The 21062-nt window shown below is 43.3% G+C and overlaps 1 protein-coding gene across 1 annotated transcript in view; it reads right to left on the bottom strand.

Moving 5' to 3' along the window:
* Window positions 1–21062, bottom strand: part of igsf9bb (immunoglobulin superfamily, member 9Bb) — a 707799-nt gene that overhangs the window by 257389 nt on the left and 429348 nt on the right. Inside the window, exon 4 of the mRNA XM_041174093.1 lies at window positions 8871–9022. Coding sequence (XP_041030027.1) covers window positions 8871–9022 — 152 coding nt within the window. The remainder of the gene's footprint in view (window positions 1–8870; window positions 9023–21062) is intronic.

Below are 21062 nucleotides of genomic sequence, written 5' to 3' on the forward strand. Positions count from 1 at the left end.
TGTGAGCCCCTCAACCTCATCCTCTGTCACTGCAGAGGGAGCAGGTGGCCAACGAGTGATTCTGGAGGGAGACGTGTGTGTGTGTGTGTGTGTGTGTGTGTGGCAGGGCCTTTCGGAGCCTTGTCCAAGCACTCTCCCACACTCGTGGATCCTTCACTAATCATAATCATCTCAATGTCCTGAGCATTTTCAATGCTGCCTGCTGGGGTTCGCTTTCAGATGTCCATCTGAGCTGACCTGCATCTCCACCCACCCAATTATCACAGTCCCAGGCAGCACCATGACTGTCATTTCACTTTTGATTTGGACAGCATTTGGTTTCTAGTTTGCTCTCCCATCTTTTCCCCTCCCCCAGTCACCCATTTCCTTTCCTCCAACACAGTTGACCCCCCTGGCAGCACCTTCCACCTCCCCTCCGTGACCTACCAGACACAATCCATTTCATTTTGGGATGTCCAGCTGAAAATGCATGTTCCGTTCCTTCCTGAAAATCCTACCCCCATCCTCAAATCAACCCCCCAACCTCCTTCTTCCCACCCCCAGGGTCAGTGTCTGCCTTCGAGTCTCCACCAACCACCCTTGCTGTTATTTCTACCGCTAGGGTTGAACCCTCACCTTCTCACCCAACTGCCTCATTCTGTCCTCAGTCATTCTCACCATTCCCTCATACAATGTCCACCCTCAGTTCTCTCCCCAGGAGACAGTCATGGACCCATCGGACCACTTCCTTGCACGTCCGTCTGCACATCCCCTCCTTGGACCCCTTCCCTCCCCTAAACCCCTTCCCCTCTCTGAGTCCTTTCCCCCAGGAATCCCCCGACCCCGCTTAGCCTCTCCCCCTTCCCGATTTCCTTACCTTACCTTCTGCCACCCTTTGACCTTGACCCTGACTCCTTCCTCCAGCCTTACCTCTTCCTCCACCCTCAATTCTTCCTGCAACCTTACTCCTTCCACCTTCCCAACTCCCTCAGGCACCTTCCTCCAGCTTTACTCCTTCCCTCTTCCTGACTCCTTCCTCCATCCCCACTTCTTCCTTCACCCCTACTTCTTCCTCCACCTTTACTCCCTCCCCTCTCCACACTCCTTCCTTGGCCCCTAGACTTCCTCCCCTCTCCGCACTCCATCCTTCCTCCGAACTCCTCCCCATACACCTACTCTCCAATTGCCATCTTCTCCCTTATTACCCCCTCCTCCCCCCATAATCTCTCCCCTCTTCCAACCTCACCCTCCCTGATACTTTCATTCCACCCGTCCCAACCTCAGCCCCTGACAGCTTCATTCTCCCCCGCAGCCTCACTGCCCCAACACCTCTTCCTCTCCCAGTTGATCCTAGGCTTTCGTCTTCACCCCCTCAACCATCATCCATTGTAAGAATCAACGGTGACATTCCAACTTCTGTGAGCTGTTTTGTAGCAGAGCCATGTCCATGAGAATCCAGCCAGCATGCATGGACATTCTTCCAGGATCCCATTGCTATCAGGCTCCAGCATCTTTGCCTCTCAGATGTCCATGATATAAGCAAGGCCCTGGCATTAAGTCCCGACTTTTGCATGTCACAGTTGTCAAGGTGTGTTCTGCAAGGGCGTGTTTTCAAACCAACGTGGGTGGACGATCCAGCAGGTGGGGGGGTGGTTGGGGATGAGTCCGGCGGGCTGGCCTTATAATGATATGAGGTTCCTGATGCCTGATGGTGGGGTACGCAGCCCACCATCAACAGGCTGAGCGGACAATCGCAAATTGGTTTCACGACATCATGAAAGAGAATTCGCCACGTTTTCCACTCATGCCACCAAACACGCCCGACACCAGCGGGCACGGAAAATCCCAGCCTATGTGTCCATATCCATGAGGTTAGATTTTTGTTGTAGCTGCACAGTGCTGTAAAGGAATTAGCTCAAGATATCAGGTGCTAAAAAGAACTGTAAAGGATATTATAACTGAAAGAACCTTGCAGAATAGAAAGCAAAGCACACTTAAAATGGTAAAATCTAGGGCGAGCACTCAGGGTACCAAGTAAGTGAGCACTTTAGTGTGAAGGATGCAATAATATTGAATGTTAAAAAGATACACTCACCATGTCAAGAATACATATGCAGAGAGTTATAGCTCTTAAATACATTTCAGATTTAGAAATAATGGGACTGACAATGCACCAACAGAGCCATGGATGTGACTAACCTGCATCAGAGGGGCCACTGGGGCTCAAAGCGTGACTTTCTGCAATGTGGAAGCAACTGTGGTGCTGAGGCCCCGCATATTAAACATATGCTTATTAAGGTCCATAAAATAAGTTAACAAGGTGATGCCCCCATAATACAGATCTTAGCGGCTAAAGAACAGTGCGGATACCCAGTGCCCATCAAAAATGGGTGCTGGGGAGCAGAGCCTGAGGCCAATGGTTGACCAATCCCATGATCTTTACTCTATTGTTATTCCAAGCAACAGCAGGAGATAAAGCTGGAAATTCCCAACCGGCAGTGCACCAGGTAGTCGACACAAATCATTTTCTAGGCCAGGGATTTCATCGGTTCTCCTATGTATGACTGCCAAGGCTATCTACTGGTGTCCTGGCCACTGACCCCTTTGAGACACCCAAAGTCTAGGTGTGTAGAAAGATAAAATGAGGCACAGCTCCAAAGGGTCTTGATGGAGCAGACCATTGGAATGCAGAAACAAAGGCTCAGGTTCTCAAGTCATCAGTGGTAGACTTACAGGTCAGCAATTGGATGCTACAATATTCTCTCAATATCAATACTTAATATCATTGCAAACCTTTCCTGAAAATTTTGACATAATTTGCGTTCAACAGCAGCCATTTGCACTCATTTGACATCAATTGCACTTTAAAGCAATAATTTAGTCTTCATTTGACATCAATCCCACATAAAAGCAATCATTTAGCTATCATTTAACATTGCAAGTAGCGTAACTGACATCACTGTCATCAATTACCCAAATCATAACACTCAAATATTTGCGATTAGCAACATCACTTACCCTTAAGCGCTCGGACACCACAGATAATCATAGAGTATATTTTCCATATTTGTCAATTTTGATAGCTTCAAACATCCTAAAACTGAGTTAAATTTAGTAAAAGCAGACTCTGTTTTAACATGTGATTTAGTAAGCTAGTTTTTATATTTTTCTCTAAACCATTGCAGCACAACCCTGTCTGCCCCCTGCCTCCCCAGAACTGCAGCAGTTTTCTCCCCCACCCACCTCGCCTCAAGGCAATATTCTCCACCCCCTACCCCCTATGGAGCAATTTTTGTCCACCCCCCCCCCCTCAAATAACCCCATCTACTCTCCAGATTGTAGCAGTGCTCTTGCTCCTCTCCCCCTTTCCCTCTCTCTCTCTCTCCCCCTGTCTTTCACCCTTTCCCCATCTTTTCACCTCTCTTTCTCTCTCTCTTTCTCTTCAACCAGTGAGCTCAGGTCACAGGGCCAGCCGGAATCAGAAGTGACGGTGAGGCCAGCCCTGCAGGATTTCCCAGCCAGCGTGGGAGCAGCGATGATGGTGGGTGAGCGTTGAGTTAAGGGAGTCAGGGGCGGAGGATGGTGGGTCTCATCGGGGGTTGGAGGTCCCCATGTTTCGGGGTGGGCCTAGAATTTGGGGGCGGACCTGGAATTTTGAGCGGGCATGAAGTTCGGGGGTGGGGGCCTGGAGTTTAGGGAAGGGGGGGTGCCTGAATTTTGGCAGTGACCGCAGGGCCTGGAGTTTGGGCAGTGTTGGCAAGGCACGAGGCTGGAGACTGGGGGTGGAGAGAGGGCGGGTCGACTTTGGACAGTAGATAGAGACGGCTGGGGGAGAGTTTAGACCCTGAGTCTAGGTGGTTGGGAGAGGAATGGTGGGGGGTTGGGGCACAGGCAATAGAAACTATAGACCCTGAGACGAAAATGAATTAAGAACTGAAGGCGATCTGGTGGTCCTCTCAAGCATTTACTGTACAGTGAAAAGGTTTTTTGGATGAAATGAAAAACCTGAATAAATTCAGTTATTATTTAAGTAATTAATTTCCTTGTATTTTTCACTGCAGGTTGCTGAGTGCATGTGCCATCTTTGAGTGTATTTGATACCTTTTGAGTGTATTGGATAGCTTTGAGCTACTGGATAGCTTTCAGCGTGTTGGATAGCTTTGAGCGTATTGGATAGCTTTGAGTGTATTGGATAGCTTTCAGCGTATTGGATAGCTTTGAGCGTATTGGATAGCTTTGAGCGTATTGGATAGCTTTCAGCGTATTGGATAGCTTTGAGCTACTGGATAGCTTTGAGCTACTGGATAGCTTTGAGCTACTGGATAGCTTTGAGCGTATTGGATAGCTTTGAGCGTGTTGGATAGCTTTGAGCGTGTTGGATAGCTTTGAGTGTATTGGATAGCTTTGAGCGTGTTGGATAGCTTTGAGCGTATTGGATAGCTTTGAGTGTATTGGATAGCTTTGAGCGTATTGGATAGCTTTGAGTGTGTTGGATAGCTTTGAGCGTATTGGATAGCTTTGAGTGTATTGGATAGCTTTCAGCGTATTGGATAGCTTTGAGTGTATTGGATAGCTTTGAGCGTATTGGATAGCTTTGAGCGTATTGGATAGCTTTGAGTGTATTGGATAGCTTTGAGCGTATTGGATAGCTTTGAGCGTATTGGATAGCTTTGAGTGTATTGGATAGCTTTGAGTGTATTGGATAGCTTTGAGCGTATTGGATAGCTTTGAGCATATTGGATAGCTTTGAGTGTATTGGATAGCTTTGAGGGTATTGGATAGCTTTGAGCGTATTGGATAGCTTTGAGCGTATTGGATAGCTTTGAGCGTATTGGATAGCTTTGAGCGTATTGGATAGCTTTGAGTGTGTTGGATAGCTTTGAGCGTATTGGATAGCTTTGAGTGTATTGGATAGCTTTGAGTGTGTTGGATAGCTTTGAGCGTATTGGATAGCTTTGAGTGTGTTGGATAGCTTTGAGTGTGTTGGATAGCTTTGAGCGTATTGGATAGCTTTGAGTTATTGGATAGCTTTGAGTGTATTGGATAGCTTTGAGCGTATTGGATAGCTTTCAGTGTATTGGATAGCGTTGAGCGTACTAGATAGCTTTGAGTGCCTTTTGCCATTTGATTGCCTTTGATGTCAAAGATGGTAAAAAGCTGCTGACTGCGTGCAAAGCTCATTTCAGATTAGAACATTTGGGCCGAGATTTTCCAGCCCCGTTGTGGGTGGGACCCACCATGGATGAAGCAGCGCCTCAGCCAGAAGTCCATTGACTTGTGGTGGGACCGGAAAATCCCGGCAGTGGGTGGGTGCGGAAAATCCCGCCCTTTGTGTCAAATGATCTCTGACTTCTGAGCGCATCTGAACACAAAACTGATATCAAAATATTCGGTAAGGAAGGAGCGTTGTCATGAAACCTAGTTAAGGAACTTCAGCGAATGGCAGCAGAGGATTTCAAATAGGTGTCAGGTGAAATATGTGTAGAACATCTGTTAACTCACTAAGAATCTTAAGGCAGACTGCAATAAGCAACAACTTGGAGAGTCTGCACCATCCAATGCACAAGTCATCTGCACGTGTACCCAAAATCTTTCCAAAAAATACAGGATATAGACTACAACCTCTGTCTCGTATCAGGATTGAAAAATTACATCATAGAATTTTTTGTCTCAGAAGGTGAAGGCAGAGGTTACTGCACTGTGTAAGGAACTGGCTACATATGTGAGGCAGTGGCAGACACACCACAATGGTGAGAGTATGGTTGCTTTACCAAAAATCAGGCACACACATTGTGCTTTGCTCTGAACTTTCTTTGTTCTAGACTTCTCTGGTTCAAAGTAAATGTGCAGATCTTGTGAGGTTGGTTGAGAGGGCTGCCGACGTGTGCAATACCTAACCTCTCACTACTGTTCCAGGGTAGTAATATCAGCCTTAACATTACAAACAACAAGCAGCACACAGAAACATTCTCATCCCTCTAATGATTAACACACACTCTCAGCTTGGTATAATAAATGCTTAAAACTATATTATATTAAAACTCTAGCATATATGAAAAACACCATTTGTTAAGAAAGAGAAAAGCTTTTGGCTAAGTGATTTATGCTGACTTCAAGAAAATCCATCTTAATTTCATTTTTATTTCCCAATCCCTTCTGATAAAACAATTTTAAAAAATCATATGCAGTTAGTCATAGTGAAGCTCAAAAGGCAATACGATTTATGATGGTTAAACCTGCTTGGTTAAGATTAAATGGCTTTCTTTTTCAAGCCTTACTGTCCTTTTCCCCCATTTATCTGAACAGAAAGTTTTTCAGCATGCAATGTGTCATGTTACAGTTAATGGGACAAATCTTATCCTCTTAGAACATCAGTGCATGCATTATCATGTGACATTGTCAGCTCCTGTACAATGACAAATCTCTGTCTCTGTTCCACAGTGCAGTGCATCTCTTCAATACTGGAGGTGACTTCAAGCTTTCAGATCCCTATGGTAGCTGTATGTGGGCATACAAGGTCACCTGGCTACACCAATCTGTCATTCGTCTTGTTCAGACTTAGTGCTTGTGTACTCCTGATCCCAGACTTGATTCTGACATAAGAGGTGTCAGGTGAAATATGTGTAGAACATCTGTTAACTCACTAAGAATCTTAAGGCAGACTGCAATAAGCAACAACTTGGAGAATCTTTACCATCCAATGCACAAGTCATCTGCACGTGTACCCAAAATCTTTCCAAAAAATACAGGATATAGACTATGACCTCTGTCTCATATCAGGATTGAAAAATTACATCATAGAATTTTTTGTCTCAGATGGTGAAGGCAGAGGTTACTGCACTGTGTAAGGAACTGGCTACATATGTGAGGCAGTGGCAGACACACCACAATGGTGAGAGTATGGATTGACTTTTGGTTGCTTTACCAAAAATCAGGCACACACATTGTGCTTTGCTCTGAACTTTCTTTGTTCTAGACTTCTCTGGTTCTAAGTAAATGTGCAGATCTTGTGAGGTTGGTTGAGAGGCCTGAATAACTACCTTCTAATTTGACATTACTATTTCAGTGAACTGATAAGGTCACTGTCCCATTATATAATGCTGAGGGTTTATGAGTTTGATTTTTAATCCAGGGTTGGGAACCAAACACCTGTATCATTTTTGGGTCCTGACTCCGTATTGCATCTGCACCACTGACGCAATGCTATCTTCAAGTGCAGATCACTTAATTGGGTTTGAGGTGAGCTCAGTGCCCAGCTAGTGGTGCCGAGTGCTCACAGGAGGTGGGAGCTGATTACCGAGTACAATCCTCAATGACAGATGGCAGGCTTGCTGCTGCCTTGCAAAATAGACGCAGGAGGAGATCAGAGGGCCAGCAGCCTCATGGAGCAGAGATGTGACCAACGGCAGAAGAAGAGCTGACTACACCCAGTCTGACACAATAGCCTTTTCCCCAACAAACTTTCCTCACCAGGAACATGACATGATGGCTTCCCGCTTACACCCAACACTAACATCCACCAGGCTGTTGAGTTTGCTGAACTGTGATATATTTCTAAGTCAGAATGGTGTTTGACTTGGTGGGCAACTTGCAGGTGGTGGTATTCCCATGCATCACCTGGTGCCTTTGTTCTTCCAGGTGGTAGAAGTTGTCGGTTTGGAAGTTTCTGTCAAAGAAGCCTTGACGAGTTGCTGTTGTACATCTTGTAGATAGTACACCCTGCAACCACGGTGCGCTCATGGTGGAAGGAATGAATATTTAAGGTGGTGGATGGGGTGCCGATCAAGCAGACTGCTTTGTTCTGGTTGGTGTTGAGCTTCTTGAGTGTTATGGGTGCTTCACACATCTAGGCAAGTGGAGAGTATTCCAACACATTCTTGACTTGTGCCGTGTAGATGGTGGACAAGCTTTGGGGACTTAGCGGGTCAGCTACTTGCTGCAAATTACCAACCTCTGGCCTCCTCTTCTAGCCACAGTATTTATGTGCCTGGTTTAGTTAAGTTTCTGGTCAATGATAACCCTCAAAGATGTCAATGCTGTTGAATGTCAAGGGAAGGTGGTTAGAATCTCTCTTCTTGGAGATGGACATTGCTTGGCACTTGTGTGGTGAGAGTGTTATTTGTTACTTATATTACTTATATTGTCCATGTTTTTCTGCATGCGACACAGACTGTTTCAGTAACTAAGGAGTTGCGAATGACATTGAACATTGTGCAATCACCAGCAAATGAACATCCTCACTTCTGACCTTATGTTGGAGGGTAGGTCATTGATGAAGCAGCTGAAGATGGTTGTGCATAAGATACAAACCTGAGGAACTCCTGCAGCAATGTCCTGAGGATGAGAGGATTGGCATCCAACAATCACAACCTTCCTCCTTTGTGCCGGGTATGACTCGAGGCAGTGGGGAGTTTTCCTCCTGATTCATGTTGACCTCAATTTTGCAAGGACTCCTTGATGTCACCCTCTATTGCATGATACTGGTGCATGGTTATTTGAGTGACGATGCATCGTACAATAGTGTGCATTGTTGTGGGATGATATCCATAGTTTACCATATGGTGAATTGCCAATCTCAGCTCATGGGAGGCTTACCTACATTGTTTGTGCAAAAATTAAGAAAGGGATAGGAACTGACTCTGATTGGTCTGTATGAGAATAGTGAAAAGCAATTCTGTTCTGGAACAGATACGCTGAATTGGATCCATTGTCTCTGTTGAAATAAAGCAGCTCTGTAAATGAAGACAACTGAGACTTTAAAAAAAGCTCCAAGTAATTAGAGGCCAGGAAGGAAGTGGATGCTAAATATATTTCAGCGATGGTGCTTATTGCAGAGGTATCAAAACATAAAATAGAGGTCACCAGCAGTCACGTTCCTTTTGATGGCTTACCGTGTATTTCCGAGTGTTCTCCAGCAGTATTTTCTCCCGCAGCCAGCTAACAACAGGTTTCGGGTTTCCAAAGGCTGTGCAAGTGAGGGTGATGGTACTTCCTTCCTTGGCTTCCACATAAGGTGGAGGTGTTTCTGTGAATGTAGGGGGAGCTGAAGGGAAAAACAAATAAACCCACTTAAAATAGTCTCAACATCAAGAACCAGCTCAAAACACTTAGAAACACCAGTTTGTAATTTTTCACTGATTACTTCAGCTAATATATAGGAGTACATGGAAGGATCATGACTCCTTTGAAAATATCGATTTAATTTCTACTCTGGTACAACCTATTGCTAATGGGAAGCATGAGTTGAAGCCAAGATCTTTCATAGAGCTTAAACCCAGCAGAGTTCAGCCAAAAAAAGGAGAAAGAACTGACTGTGTTTGAGCTGCATGAGAATAGCAAAGCGAATGATTGTGTAGGGTAAGTAACAGAATGGTAGAGGCTATAATTTGAAGTCAATCTCAGGCAATTTCTTTAAGTGAACGATTTTACAAATATTTAAAGCAACAGAGCTCAGTGGAGCCAATTATTTCAGCTGCTGAACACTGCAGGAGGTACACTGGGATGATGTTCAAAGTTATACTGTCACCTAGCACTCAGTGCATAGAATCAGAATTTGCAGTTCAAAGCCATAATCTAAGACCATGTTGAGATAGATATTCTTATGATGCACAACATTCTCTCAATCCCCTTGATTAGATAATGCCTCTATAACATTTACTTCCATTTTTCCACATGGAGACTATATACATGGACAGGAATGTTGCAAAGACTGAAGATTCAAGTTTAACACAATTTATTTCATCAAATCCTCTCTTTTTCAAGTTACAGTTGTAAATAAATACTAAGTCACACAAAATACATAAGAAACACTGTATTGGACGTTCTAGTAAGTCATTTATAATTAAGGGAATCTTTTCCTCTAATTCTTCTTAGGCAGTGCCTTGGGATCGAGAGTGACTTGCTTCCACTCTGGATCGATGGTTTCTGAGATGGCTGATATGTCCAATGCATGATCTGCAGACTCTTCCATAGGTGGTGCTTGAAGGGTTGAGTGGATGGGTTGTTTGGAGGTTTGTGTGCTCCCTCCATCACCGTGACCTCGCCTCTGCACACTCCCAACGAAGTCGCTTGATGTGCTCAGTGCCTTCCCGAATGAATCTTCTCTATTTTAGGCGGTGACAAGCCAGGGTCTCCCATGAGTCAGCAGGTATGTTTGAGCTCTTCAGGGATGCTTTGAGGGCATCTCTATAGTATTTCCATTGTCCTCCTGAGGGTCTCCTGCCACAACCTGTACACAATGGATTGTGCTGCATATTCAAATATGTGAACATGGTGCCTTAATTACTTCACTTTGGGATTGTCCTTCACACCCCTGTCCAAATGATACTGATTGTTAACAAAAGCAAATGAATCAACAGCAGGGTCACAGTGTAGTACTGAATGGAATACACATTTACTCTTGCCAGAGGCATTGAAGACTGAGATGGACATAGAAATGTATTAACACTACCTTATTAAAATGAAATTGCTAGGATACGGTCAATGCCATCAAAGGTTAAGTCAAGTTAAGTTGATTATCATAAAGATAGGTTGGTTCTTAATGAACCTTGACAGAACATAATTAATCATAAGTAATACATTAACTCAGTTGTAATTTCATAATATCTCAGCAAAGGTGTTTTTTCCCCCACAGTAACACTAATAACAGATACATTTAGTGACTAAGATTATAGTCATGATGAGTTTAAGATTAAAGGGATTGTGTGCTCCCTCTGTCACCTTGACCTCGCCTCTGCACACTTCCAACAAAGTCGCTTGACATGCTCAGTGCCTTCCCGAATGAATCTTCTCCATTTTAGGCGGTGACAAGCCAGGGTCTCCCATGAGTCAGCAGGTATGTTTGAGCCCTTCAGGGATGCTTCGAGGGCATCTCTAAAGTGTTTCCATTGTCCTCCTGAGGGTCTCCTGCTACAACCTGTACACAATGGATTGTGCTGCATATTCAAATACATGAACATGGTGCCTTAATTACTTCCTTTGGGATTGTTCTTCACACCATTGACCAAATGATATTGATTGTTAACAAAAGCAAATGAATCCAGGTGATGTGAGCGTAAAAAAGTACATCCTTGTTTTCGAATTCCTCCATGGCCTGGTCCCTCTCTATCTCTGAAAGTTCCTTTAGCCCTATAACTCTTCGAGATATCTGCTCTCCTCTAATTCTAGTCCCTTGAACATCCATGATTTTAACTGATCCACCATTGGTCGCCATGCCATCAGCTACCTAGGCCCTTAACCCTAGAATTCCCTCCCTAAACCTCTTTCCCTCCCTACCTTGCTCTCTTCTTTTAAGACACACCTTAATACATACCTCTCTGACCAAGCATTTTGTTATCTGCTCTAATATCTTCGTATGTGACCTGGTATCATATTTTGTTTAATAATGCCTTTGTGAAGCAGCTTGGAACATTTTACTTTGTAAAAAAAACTATATAAATGCAAGTTGTTGCTGTTCTTTCTTAAGTATGGCCCGTATGGTATTGTATAGTACTGCATTCTTTTGAGGTGTTCTGGGGTGAGCTCCAAGATGTGTCTGCAGTGAATGGTTGACATCTTCTTTCCTCAGCAGCCTTTTTTTAAATCTCTACTTTAGGTAAACCAGCACGTACTGTACATTTCCCCATTGACTGCTATTTTATGCTTTCCTTAATGCTTGGAAAGTTACACTGTTATCATGCTACAATCTTAAACTCACTCTCAACTTCATGAAATTTTTTCTGACAGCCTTTGCCTGACCTTCCCAATAACTCTGTTCCTTGGCACTAGATGAGCTGCACCTGACCTTAAACTATGATACAGAGAATTCCATTTCACTTGTCTTAACCAGTCAAAGGCCAACAATCCCTTTCTAGAGTGTCACTCCTGTACACAAACATGTCTTGGAAAGGTGCAACTGTCAGTCTATATAAGCTTCGTCAAGACAATATGTTATCACTAAGGCTCACTATGCAAGTCACTCAGCCACAAGACTGTTGTGTTCTGTTATGACGCAGCAGATGGTAAATGCTTAGCTATTCAAAACCCAGAGGGAAACTTGAAACAACTGTCACAACTAATTTTCAATTTGTATGTTTCAAGATGATGGCTTTGAATTCAGTAATCATAAGACCACTGAGTCTTAAGAGGTTTTTATAAGCTAAATTAAACATTTATTAATATAAGAAACGATTGTAAGCACATACATATGTCTACAAATTACTGCCACAATAACTTAAATAAGTTAACCTGATTCCCAGTTACACCTTCTTTAAGGCAACAGTAAAAACATAGATGTTAAAAGATCCAGGCAAAGTGAACAATTCAAAGTGAATTTTCTTAACTTCAGTCCCTGGAGACAGCAATTTGGTACATGAAGGCTGAAGGCATTTCACACTTGTTGAATCTTGGACAGCGGTCCCTTATACACAGCCTTCACTCCTTTATACATATTTTCCCCTTTGAGTGCAAATACCCTTTGTTTCACTATGGGCAGGATTACCCCCCACCCCCCATTGGGGGTGAAGTTGAAGGGCGGGCGTGCTTCCGATTGGTGCCCCGGATCAGAGGTGTGGCGCCATTTTTATGTGGGCGGGCCAATTAAGGCCCAGTGGCGTGACATCCGAACAGAATCGCTATGTGCTCCCTGAGTGGGTGGGGTGGGGGGGGGTGGGGGGTGGTTTGGGGGGGTGGAGGGGGGGGGGGGGTGGGGGGAGATCCCAAAATCGAGAGCACGCTAAATATAGAAAAATAAAATTTCCCTAATTTCCCTAGCATGTCCCTCATGTGACATTGTCACATGATTTGGGATATGTCCATAATTTTTACAAAAACGTTATTAACATTTTTAAAAACATACAGGAAACCTCATCCCGCCCATGGATGAGGTTTCATGCATTTTCTAATTCCCACCAGGGCTCCTGGCCTGCCCACAAACCTTAAGTTTGGACGGGCAAGTCCTTTAATTAGTTAATTGACTCTGTCAATGGCCTCAATTGGCCACTGATAGGTCGGCGGGCGCGGGGCTGATTTTGCTGTGCCCCCTGCCTACCTGAAAATTTAAATGGGGTGCGGTGACGTTGGGAGTTCCGACCAGCTGCCTTTAATCCAATTAACACACACGCAATTTTACAATAAATTCCAATAACATGATGAGAATTATTATATCTTCCTGACAGGCTCCTTGTTCTTATCTGAGGCCATTTGACCCTATGGTCCATACTAAACTGCTGCCTTGTTTAATAAACTTTGTGCTTTCGTCAGAAAACTAAAATAATGTGAGTGAGTTAATTGGAATACAGAATTTAGCTCTTCATCAAATACAACAATTGCCTTGGGACTATCCTCATTATTTCTATTTGCTTAGTTTAATGCAGCTGCATTTCATCAAACTTATTTTTTTCTTTGCATATCTCTTGGAGATATCTCAAAGCACTTTACACAACAAATTATTTCTGGATTGTAATGACTACTATTATGTAAAAGGCTGTGGCAGTCACACAACAATATCCCAACGACAAGTTTCACTTCCATTTATGTTTATGTTGTAAAATGTCCCAAAGCACTTCACAAGAGCTTTATCAAACAAAATTTGACACTAAGCCACCACAAGATGTGTGAGAATAAGCTTGGTCAAAGAGATAGCCTTTAAGAAGTATCTTAAAGCTGAGAAAGGTTTAAGGAGGGATTCCAAAACTTAGGGCCAAGGCAGGTGAAGGCAAGGACATCAATGGTGGAGCAAGTAGGATACAAAAGAGGCCAGAATTGGAGAAGCGTAGTGATCTTGGAGGGTGGTGGGGCTGGAGGCGATTACAGGGATATGGAGGGTCAAAATCATGGGGGATTTGACAAGAATCAGAATTTTAAAACCAAAGATGTTGCTATGCAGACCGGGAGCCTTTGTAGATCAGTGAGCACAGGAGTGATGGTTGAATGGAACTTGGTGTGAATGAGGGTATGGGTAGCAGAGTTTTGGATAAGCTCAAATTTATGAAAGGTGCAAGGCAGGAGTCTGGCCTGGGAGGCAGTGGAATAGCCTATAGGTAACAAAGTCATGGAGGAGGGTTCCAGAAATAAGTTAACTAAGGCAGGGGCAGAGACGAACAATTTTAAGGAGGTGTAAGTAGGCAATCTTGGTGATGGACAGGATATGGGGCTGGAACTCAGCTCAGGTTCAAACAGCAATGAGACAAAGGGCCAGACGTTAGATCCCGGGTTGGGTAGCAGTGACGGGAGAACTCATGGCGCCATGAACCTGACCTCTACAAGGGCTGCCTGGATGTTAAATGTCAGTCCGGGGTTGGAGGGCTAGAATGGGAGTTGGGGCCAGCGACCCACGAAGAAAGAAGGAGGCTACTGGGTGCAGAGGTGGGTTGGGTGGAAGGCCTGCCTCAAGTCCCCAGCACTGTGTCCAAAAATTTTTAAAAAGAACAAAACATAAAGCATCCCTCCAGACTTCACCCCTCACATACTCCCCACAGCCCATACATGCTAACCCATGCCACTTCATGCCCTGTATCCTAACCCACATGCCCTTTTATAGCCCCTTTGCCAACCTATGCCCATGTACCCAACCCCATGGTATTTTATAGGCCCTGCCAACTTAATGCCAACTTGTGCCAACCCATGACCCCTATCCACCACTCTTTGCCCTTACCTACCATACTAACTTACCTAATATCCACCACGGGCAGACATCTGGACATGCAGAGTTGAGATAAAATAAAGTTCCATAAAATAAAATTCTAAGTGTCTATTACAGACTTCCTTATATTGAAAAATAACACTCATTCATAAAAATCCATTTACTACACTTGCATTCATTCAGCTAAACAAAGCCTTATAATAACAAACATTTTATTCAAGTATCAAATCCCAATAGCAAGCACTGAAATTCCTAGTTCCACATCAAAGAATCTATAACCACTTGTTGCTGTCCATCAAACTGTGAAATGGTAAAAGCCCTACTGTGATAATGGATGGTTGTGAAATCAGTCATGTAGCACTAATCCAGTAATAGAAGTCCTTAGGCTTATGTCAACAGAGAAAGTGAAATAGCAAGCAATTTTTTTTAATACTCCAGACATTTTTTCCAAATAGTTAAAGGCCTGGACTTTTAAATGCCTTGACAACTTGACAGCTCCCTTTGACAGGTCCATTTGACAGGTGCTTCTGACTGTTATTACAGGTGCTTTTAATATAAGCTACTGACAGTTTTTGACAATTCATTTTGACAGGTCTGTTGACAATAATTAGTTTGTGCACTTTTTATGCACATTTGTACCTACATTTAACTTTTCCAAAGGGCACCTGACCTACCCAAAGGGCACCTGACCTCCCCAAAGGTGTCCCTGGAACAGATCCGAGGGGGATGCTTACCTCTCCAAAGCAAACAAATACACCAATCCAGAACCGTTCTTACCTCATCCAATCTGCATATGTTGGGTTTCACACTCCTGTCCTACCACTTCATGATTTAAATGGCTAGCTGCCTCTATAAACATCGCACACACGAAATACACCTTGCCCCAATCCTGTCCCCACGAAAATGAGAAATGCTGTGTTTGGGGGCGGGACTTCCAATTTTGGGGCATTTCTGCTATTTTTACCATGATGGAGAGCCTCTTTGTCATGGCGAAAATCTGGGCCAAAGTCGCCACATGCAAATTTAGCTAAACCTTTTTGCTTTGGACTCCTCCAACCTGCTGAGTATTTCTAGCAGTTTTCCATCTTAAATTTCCAGCCTTTGCCATTGGTTTATATATAAAACTCTAGGCAGTTACTTTGGTCATATGCTCTCTGCATTCTAATTAACCTGAAGTTTGTTCCATTGCTTGTGTGTTGGTATGATATAGACATATATATATCTATATGCGGATATATGTCTTGGTTTTTCCCAATCTATATTATTAGTTTTATAACCAATGGAAAGCCTAGGCCAAGCTTGAGCTCTGCATCTTCCACCTTCAAATCTAAAAATTACTCGGGTCTTGACAATAGATTCAAATGTGATACTTGCATCAATTGCCTAATCTATTTAAAAATAGGCTAATCCTTCTGCTAATAATGGCAAAGGAATTTCAAATGAACCTTTAAGTGTTTGTACATTAACAGACACACAATGTAATTTCTAAAGATTGAAATTACCTGGGATTAGTATACATTCTAATAATATATTTGTTTTATAACCTTAAACTTTACAATGTTTAATTGTAACACAATGTGCTTTGGAAAATGAGTAAATTATGAACAGCTGTTCCAACCAATGTGAATAATATTTTTCTTAAATTTTAGTGCAAGTAAAAGGGAATGGAAATTAAACTTGCAGGTGAGAGTTCATATTCTCATTATCACTAACTCTTAAAATAAACTGTTCTGCAGAAAATAATTGGCATTCTTGTCACAGAGCCTGAACTTGTGAAAATTAATTAGCAGCAATGCTTGTTCTTCCAATGCACGTGAAATACCAATTTAAAAATGCTACAGTCAAACCAAAGTTCATGGTTTAAATATCTAGATGCTGGCATTTGCAATGTCAACATTGTTCTTTAAGATCATTAAGAGAAAGACTTGTACTTTTTTTCCTTTCAGAATCGTAATTTAAAGTTCAAATTATGAACTCAGTCATAAGTTATTGGAATTAAATCTGTTCCCTTCATTTTTAAAAAGTGACATTACATTGTTTTATACCAAGGACAACTAAATGTTTGGTTTGAATGACTTTTTCTGAGGAGCGTCCACTGAAGAGGATCTCCACCAACAATTAAATATTCAAGAGTTTGCTGATCCTGGAAATAATTATGGGACATCTGTTGCCAATATGGACAGGAACTGCATCAATGTAACCAGGCAAAAGCCTATGACAAACCAGTTTTGTTCAACTATTATCACTGTTTATCGTTGTTGGTTATATGGCTATATCAGAATAGCCTATATGTTCAAACCAGTTCTTTATTCCTCAGCAGCCACATTATCATCAATGAGAGGCCCCCATACCAACAAATTAAAGTAGTTCCTGCACTTACAGCCGTGACACATAAGAATGATGTCTCCTATGACATAACCATGCTCCACATAAACATTTCACACAATCACAGAATCTTACCGGCACAGAAGGAGGTCATTCAGCCTATTGTGTCTGCACTGGCTCTCCAATGAGCATTATGGCCTAGTGCCATTGCCCTGCCTTTTCCCCATACCCCTGTGTCTTGTTTCTATTCAAATAATCATCTAATGCCCTCTTGAATGCCTCAATTGAACCTGCCTCTGCCACACTTCCAGGCAGCGCATTCCAGACCCGAACTAGCTTTGCCCGTTGGACTACGTGCTGTGCTCTCGGTTCAGGCACAGGCATTCTCCTAACCAGCACTGCAGGGTTGTGCTGTTAGCTTGAACCACGGGGGAGACTGGTCCAAAACGGAATTATGACATTGCAAGGGGCTGTAAGCACCTCCACCAATGACTGCTACATGGGCAGCTTTAGCAAGGAGTTGGTGCAATGTGCCCTGTCATCTAATTGTTCTGCAGTCCCCTAAAATGCTAAAGTCAAAATACTGCAGATGCTGGAAATCTGAAACAAAAACAAAAAATGGTGAAAAAACTCAGCAGGTCTGACAGCATCTGTGGAGAGAAAGACAGAGTTAACGTTTCGAGTATGTATGACTCTCCTTTAGGGCACTAAAATGCTCATTAGTTTGCAGTCTGTGCTCGAGAGGTGAAAAACTTTGGAGCACTTGGCATCACTTTCATGCCTCTGCGTTGCTTGAGTGGGCAGATAAGCTAGAGACCCAACTCCATGCACATCAACGTGGCTGCCTCTGAACTGTCTCAACTGCAGAGGAAGGGCCACTTTATACAAGGTTTCCCTAACATGTGGCCCTTCCCCAAACACCTCGCATGTGCTTGTGCTTTACCTTCAACCACAGGGCAGCCCTTTCCCGCGTCCCCAACGCTGAGGTTCCTTCTAAAGGCCCCAAATAATAAATCTGTTTTTTAAATTCTGCAATTCAGGATAAAATTAGTGACTATTTAAGAACGCGTGGAAAAATCAAGAATAGACAATGTGGACTAATCAAAAGCAAGTTTGGAAAATTTAACAGAGTTTTCTTGAAAAATAATGGATTCGATAGATAAGGGGAATGCATTTCATGCAGTATAAATAGATTTTGAAAGCTATTTGATAATATGACTGACAAGAAACCTATTAGAAAAGTTTAAGCTTGGTGGTATAAGACAAAATGCAGCAAGATGTCTGGAAAGCTGGTTGATGGACTGGAAATAAAGTATAGTTGGATGCTCTTGGATAGGAGAAGGGTGGACTTGGATTAGCCCAGGAATCATTGCTGATCCACTTTGACTCTCAATATACACAGGTGATTTTGATTTAAGAACAATCTGAAAAACGGCCGATGATGTAAAAGTTCAGGATTTGGCATACAGGGAAGCTGCAATAGACTTCAGGGAGAAGATTACAGATTATCTGAATGGACGGAAGGCACCATTGTAATTTAGAAAAGAGTTGATGTTTCGAGTCCTCATGACCCTTCGACCGAACTGAGTTCGGTCGAAGGGTCATGAGGACTCGAAACGTCAACTCTTTTCTTCTCCGCCGATGCTGCCAGACCTGCTGAGTTTTTCCAGGTAATTCTGTTTATGTTTTGGATTTTCAGCATCCGCAGTTTTTTGTTTTTACCATTGTAATTTAGTTTGGACAAATATCAAGCAATTCATTTTGGGAGGAATTAAGGATTGAGGCTGGAGGATGCGGATGAAGAGGGCATAAGGAGTTCAAATAAATAATTCCTTCAATATGAGTGGAGATAGATGAGCAATGCAATGGCAAACAGATATTTGGAATTCATGAATAACGGCCAAGAGTACAACAATAAAAAAGTAAATTATAATTTTGCACAAACATTGTGTAGACCGCAGTTAGATTGCTATTCACAGTTTTGGACAACCAGTTACACAAAAGGGGATTAAAGCCACAGACACGCGTCCAACACTCTCGAGCATGAAATGATGTGTGTTGACTTCGGCCAAGCGTGTTGAGGTCAATGCGCAGTCTCGCGCGCCGAAGCTAGCAGCGCACCTGTTGACAATTAAAAGGCCTGTTAAAACCATTAAGTTATCAATTAACCTAAATTTTTTGCTGTCTGTCCAACTAACTGTTGGCCGGCAGGTGAAGAGGCCCAGCAACCTTTGCATTTTTTTGGAAACCTCATTTGCGGGTGGGGTGTGGTTTCCAAAAGCAAATAAAACCAAAATAAACACTTTAATTTTTCATTAATAACATGTCTCTGCTCATGTGGCAGAGTCACATTTTTATTCTCTTCATTATTTTATTATATCTCTTCATCTCCCTGAGGTAGCTCCGTGCCTCAGGGAGATTACGCAGCGATCGCTCAGGTGCATGTGCGACTTTCACGCTCAGCCGGTTCGCGTTCCTCCCCCCCCCCGCCCGCACAGGTAGCGTTCAGAGCTGCCGCTCGTGTTTCACGCTGGGTGGGCCTTAATTGGCCCAGCAGCATGAAACCGTGGTGCGGAGCCGATCGCGGGCGGTGGTCGGCTTCCTGACCGCCACCCCCCCCCTCCCCCCCCCCCAAACCCACCCCCCCCAAACCCGCTCCAGCCGAGCTCGCCCGCCAAGGGCAAAATTCTGCCCTAGTAGAAAATTCTTAACGGAGGGGTTTGTTGAAGAATGGAACTCTTCACCACAGAAAACAGCCGAGATGGAGGCAATTGCTCCTTTTAAGGGAAAATTGGATCAACATTTGAATCAGAGAGGCCAGAATTTTGACATTGGGTGTGGGGGTGGGCCCAAAACATAAAATGATGCTTGGCGATATCACCGCACATCATTTAGATCTTTTGTTCGGTGGGCGGGCGCTGGAGGTGGCTGCGCGCCAGCCAAACTGTCAAAGGCCTGTTAAGGCCATTAAAAAACCAATTAAAGTAGTTATCAACGCTATCTGTCCAACCTTAAGGTTGGTGGGCAGGCGAAGAGTCCAAGTGGCCTTCGCGTTTTTCAGGAAGCCTCATCCACGGGCGGGATGAGGTTTCCTGAAGGTTTTATTGAATAAATAAATAATTTTTACATAATTCATAAACAGGTCCCAGCTCATGTGACACCGTGCGTCAAGCTGGGTGAGCCTTAATTTGCCCGCCCATGTAAAATGGCGGCGCGGAGCCGATCGTGGGCGGCAATCAGCTCCGCGCCCGAACCCAACTGGCCCGCCCGACATGGGGAGAATTCTCCCCCATGGGCTATGGAGAGAAAGCAAGGCAATGGGATTAATTTTGGATTGTCCTAGCAATGAGCTGGCACAGCCATGAGGGTCAAATGGCCCTGAACCGTGCCATAACTTCCATGCCTTTTTTGTATTGGGTCCCTTACGAGTTTTTATGACAGCCCCAAGTCCAAGGGCAGTTTAACACAAACTTGTACATCATTAATATCTCCACCTAATTATTCCCCTTTCCACTGCAAATTAATCCAAACTCAAGTGGAATAATAGAGTAAAAGCCACCCAGTGAGCCTGGTGATTTACAGCAAGTTGCGTCAAGTTGGAAGGGCTTGTGAGAAATATCATTCCCCAGATTGGTTTGTCTTCCTATGGTATTTATCTTGTGGCATTTCTGTTCAGAGAATTCAATCCCTTGTGAGCAAAATTTAATTTAATAGCAGAATTTTAATGGAACTCATTCCAATATCTTTCTCTGGCAAAACAGTGACAAAACCCAAAATGTGAAATGAGTTCTCTGATTCCAATTAAGGCGATTATAGTTCACTTAACTGTGCCTCACAATAATGCAAGAAATGTTACCTCTGGATTTTTCACCATCCATTCAAGACTGATGACGAATCTGATCTTATTCACTTATGCTCGAAAACTTGCTATTAGTTGCTGTGGCAGATTGCTCAACCAAGTCTATGGGAATTCATTTACCCTACAAATGTGTTAATGATACACATAGGATAGAACATTTCTTTGTAAGATTTTATGAAATGTTATCCAATATCACTGAAGTTTGGGTCACCTGGTTCAAGCAGCATTGAGCATGAATCACACGGAGCAATCATACTCAATGTGCGTAAAGTGGTCTAA

This window comes from Carcharodon carcharias, chromosome 25, assembly GCF_017639515.1.
Source record: "Carcharodon carcharias isolate sCarCar2 chromosome 25, sCarCar2.pri, whole genome shotgun sequence".
NCBI lineage: Eukaryota > Metazoa > Chordata > Chondrichthyes > Lamniformes > Lamnidae > Carcharodon > Carcharodon carcharias.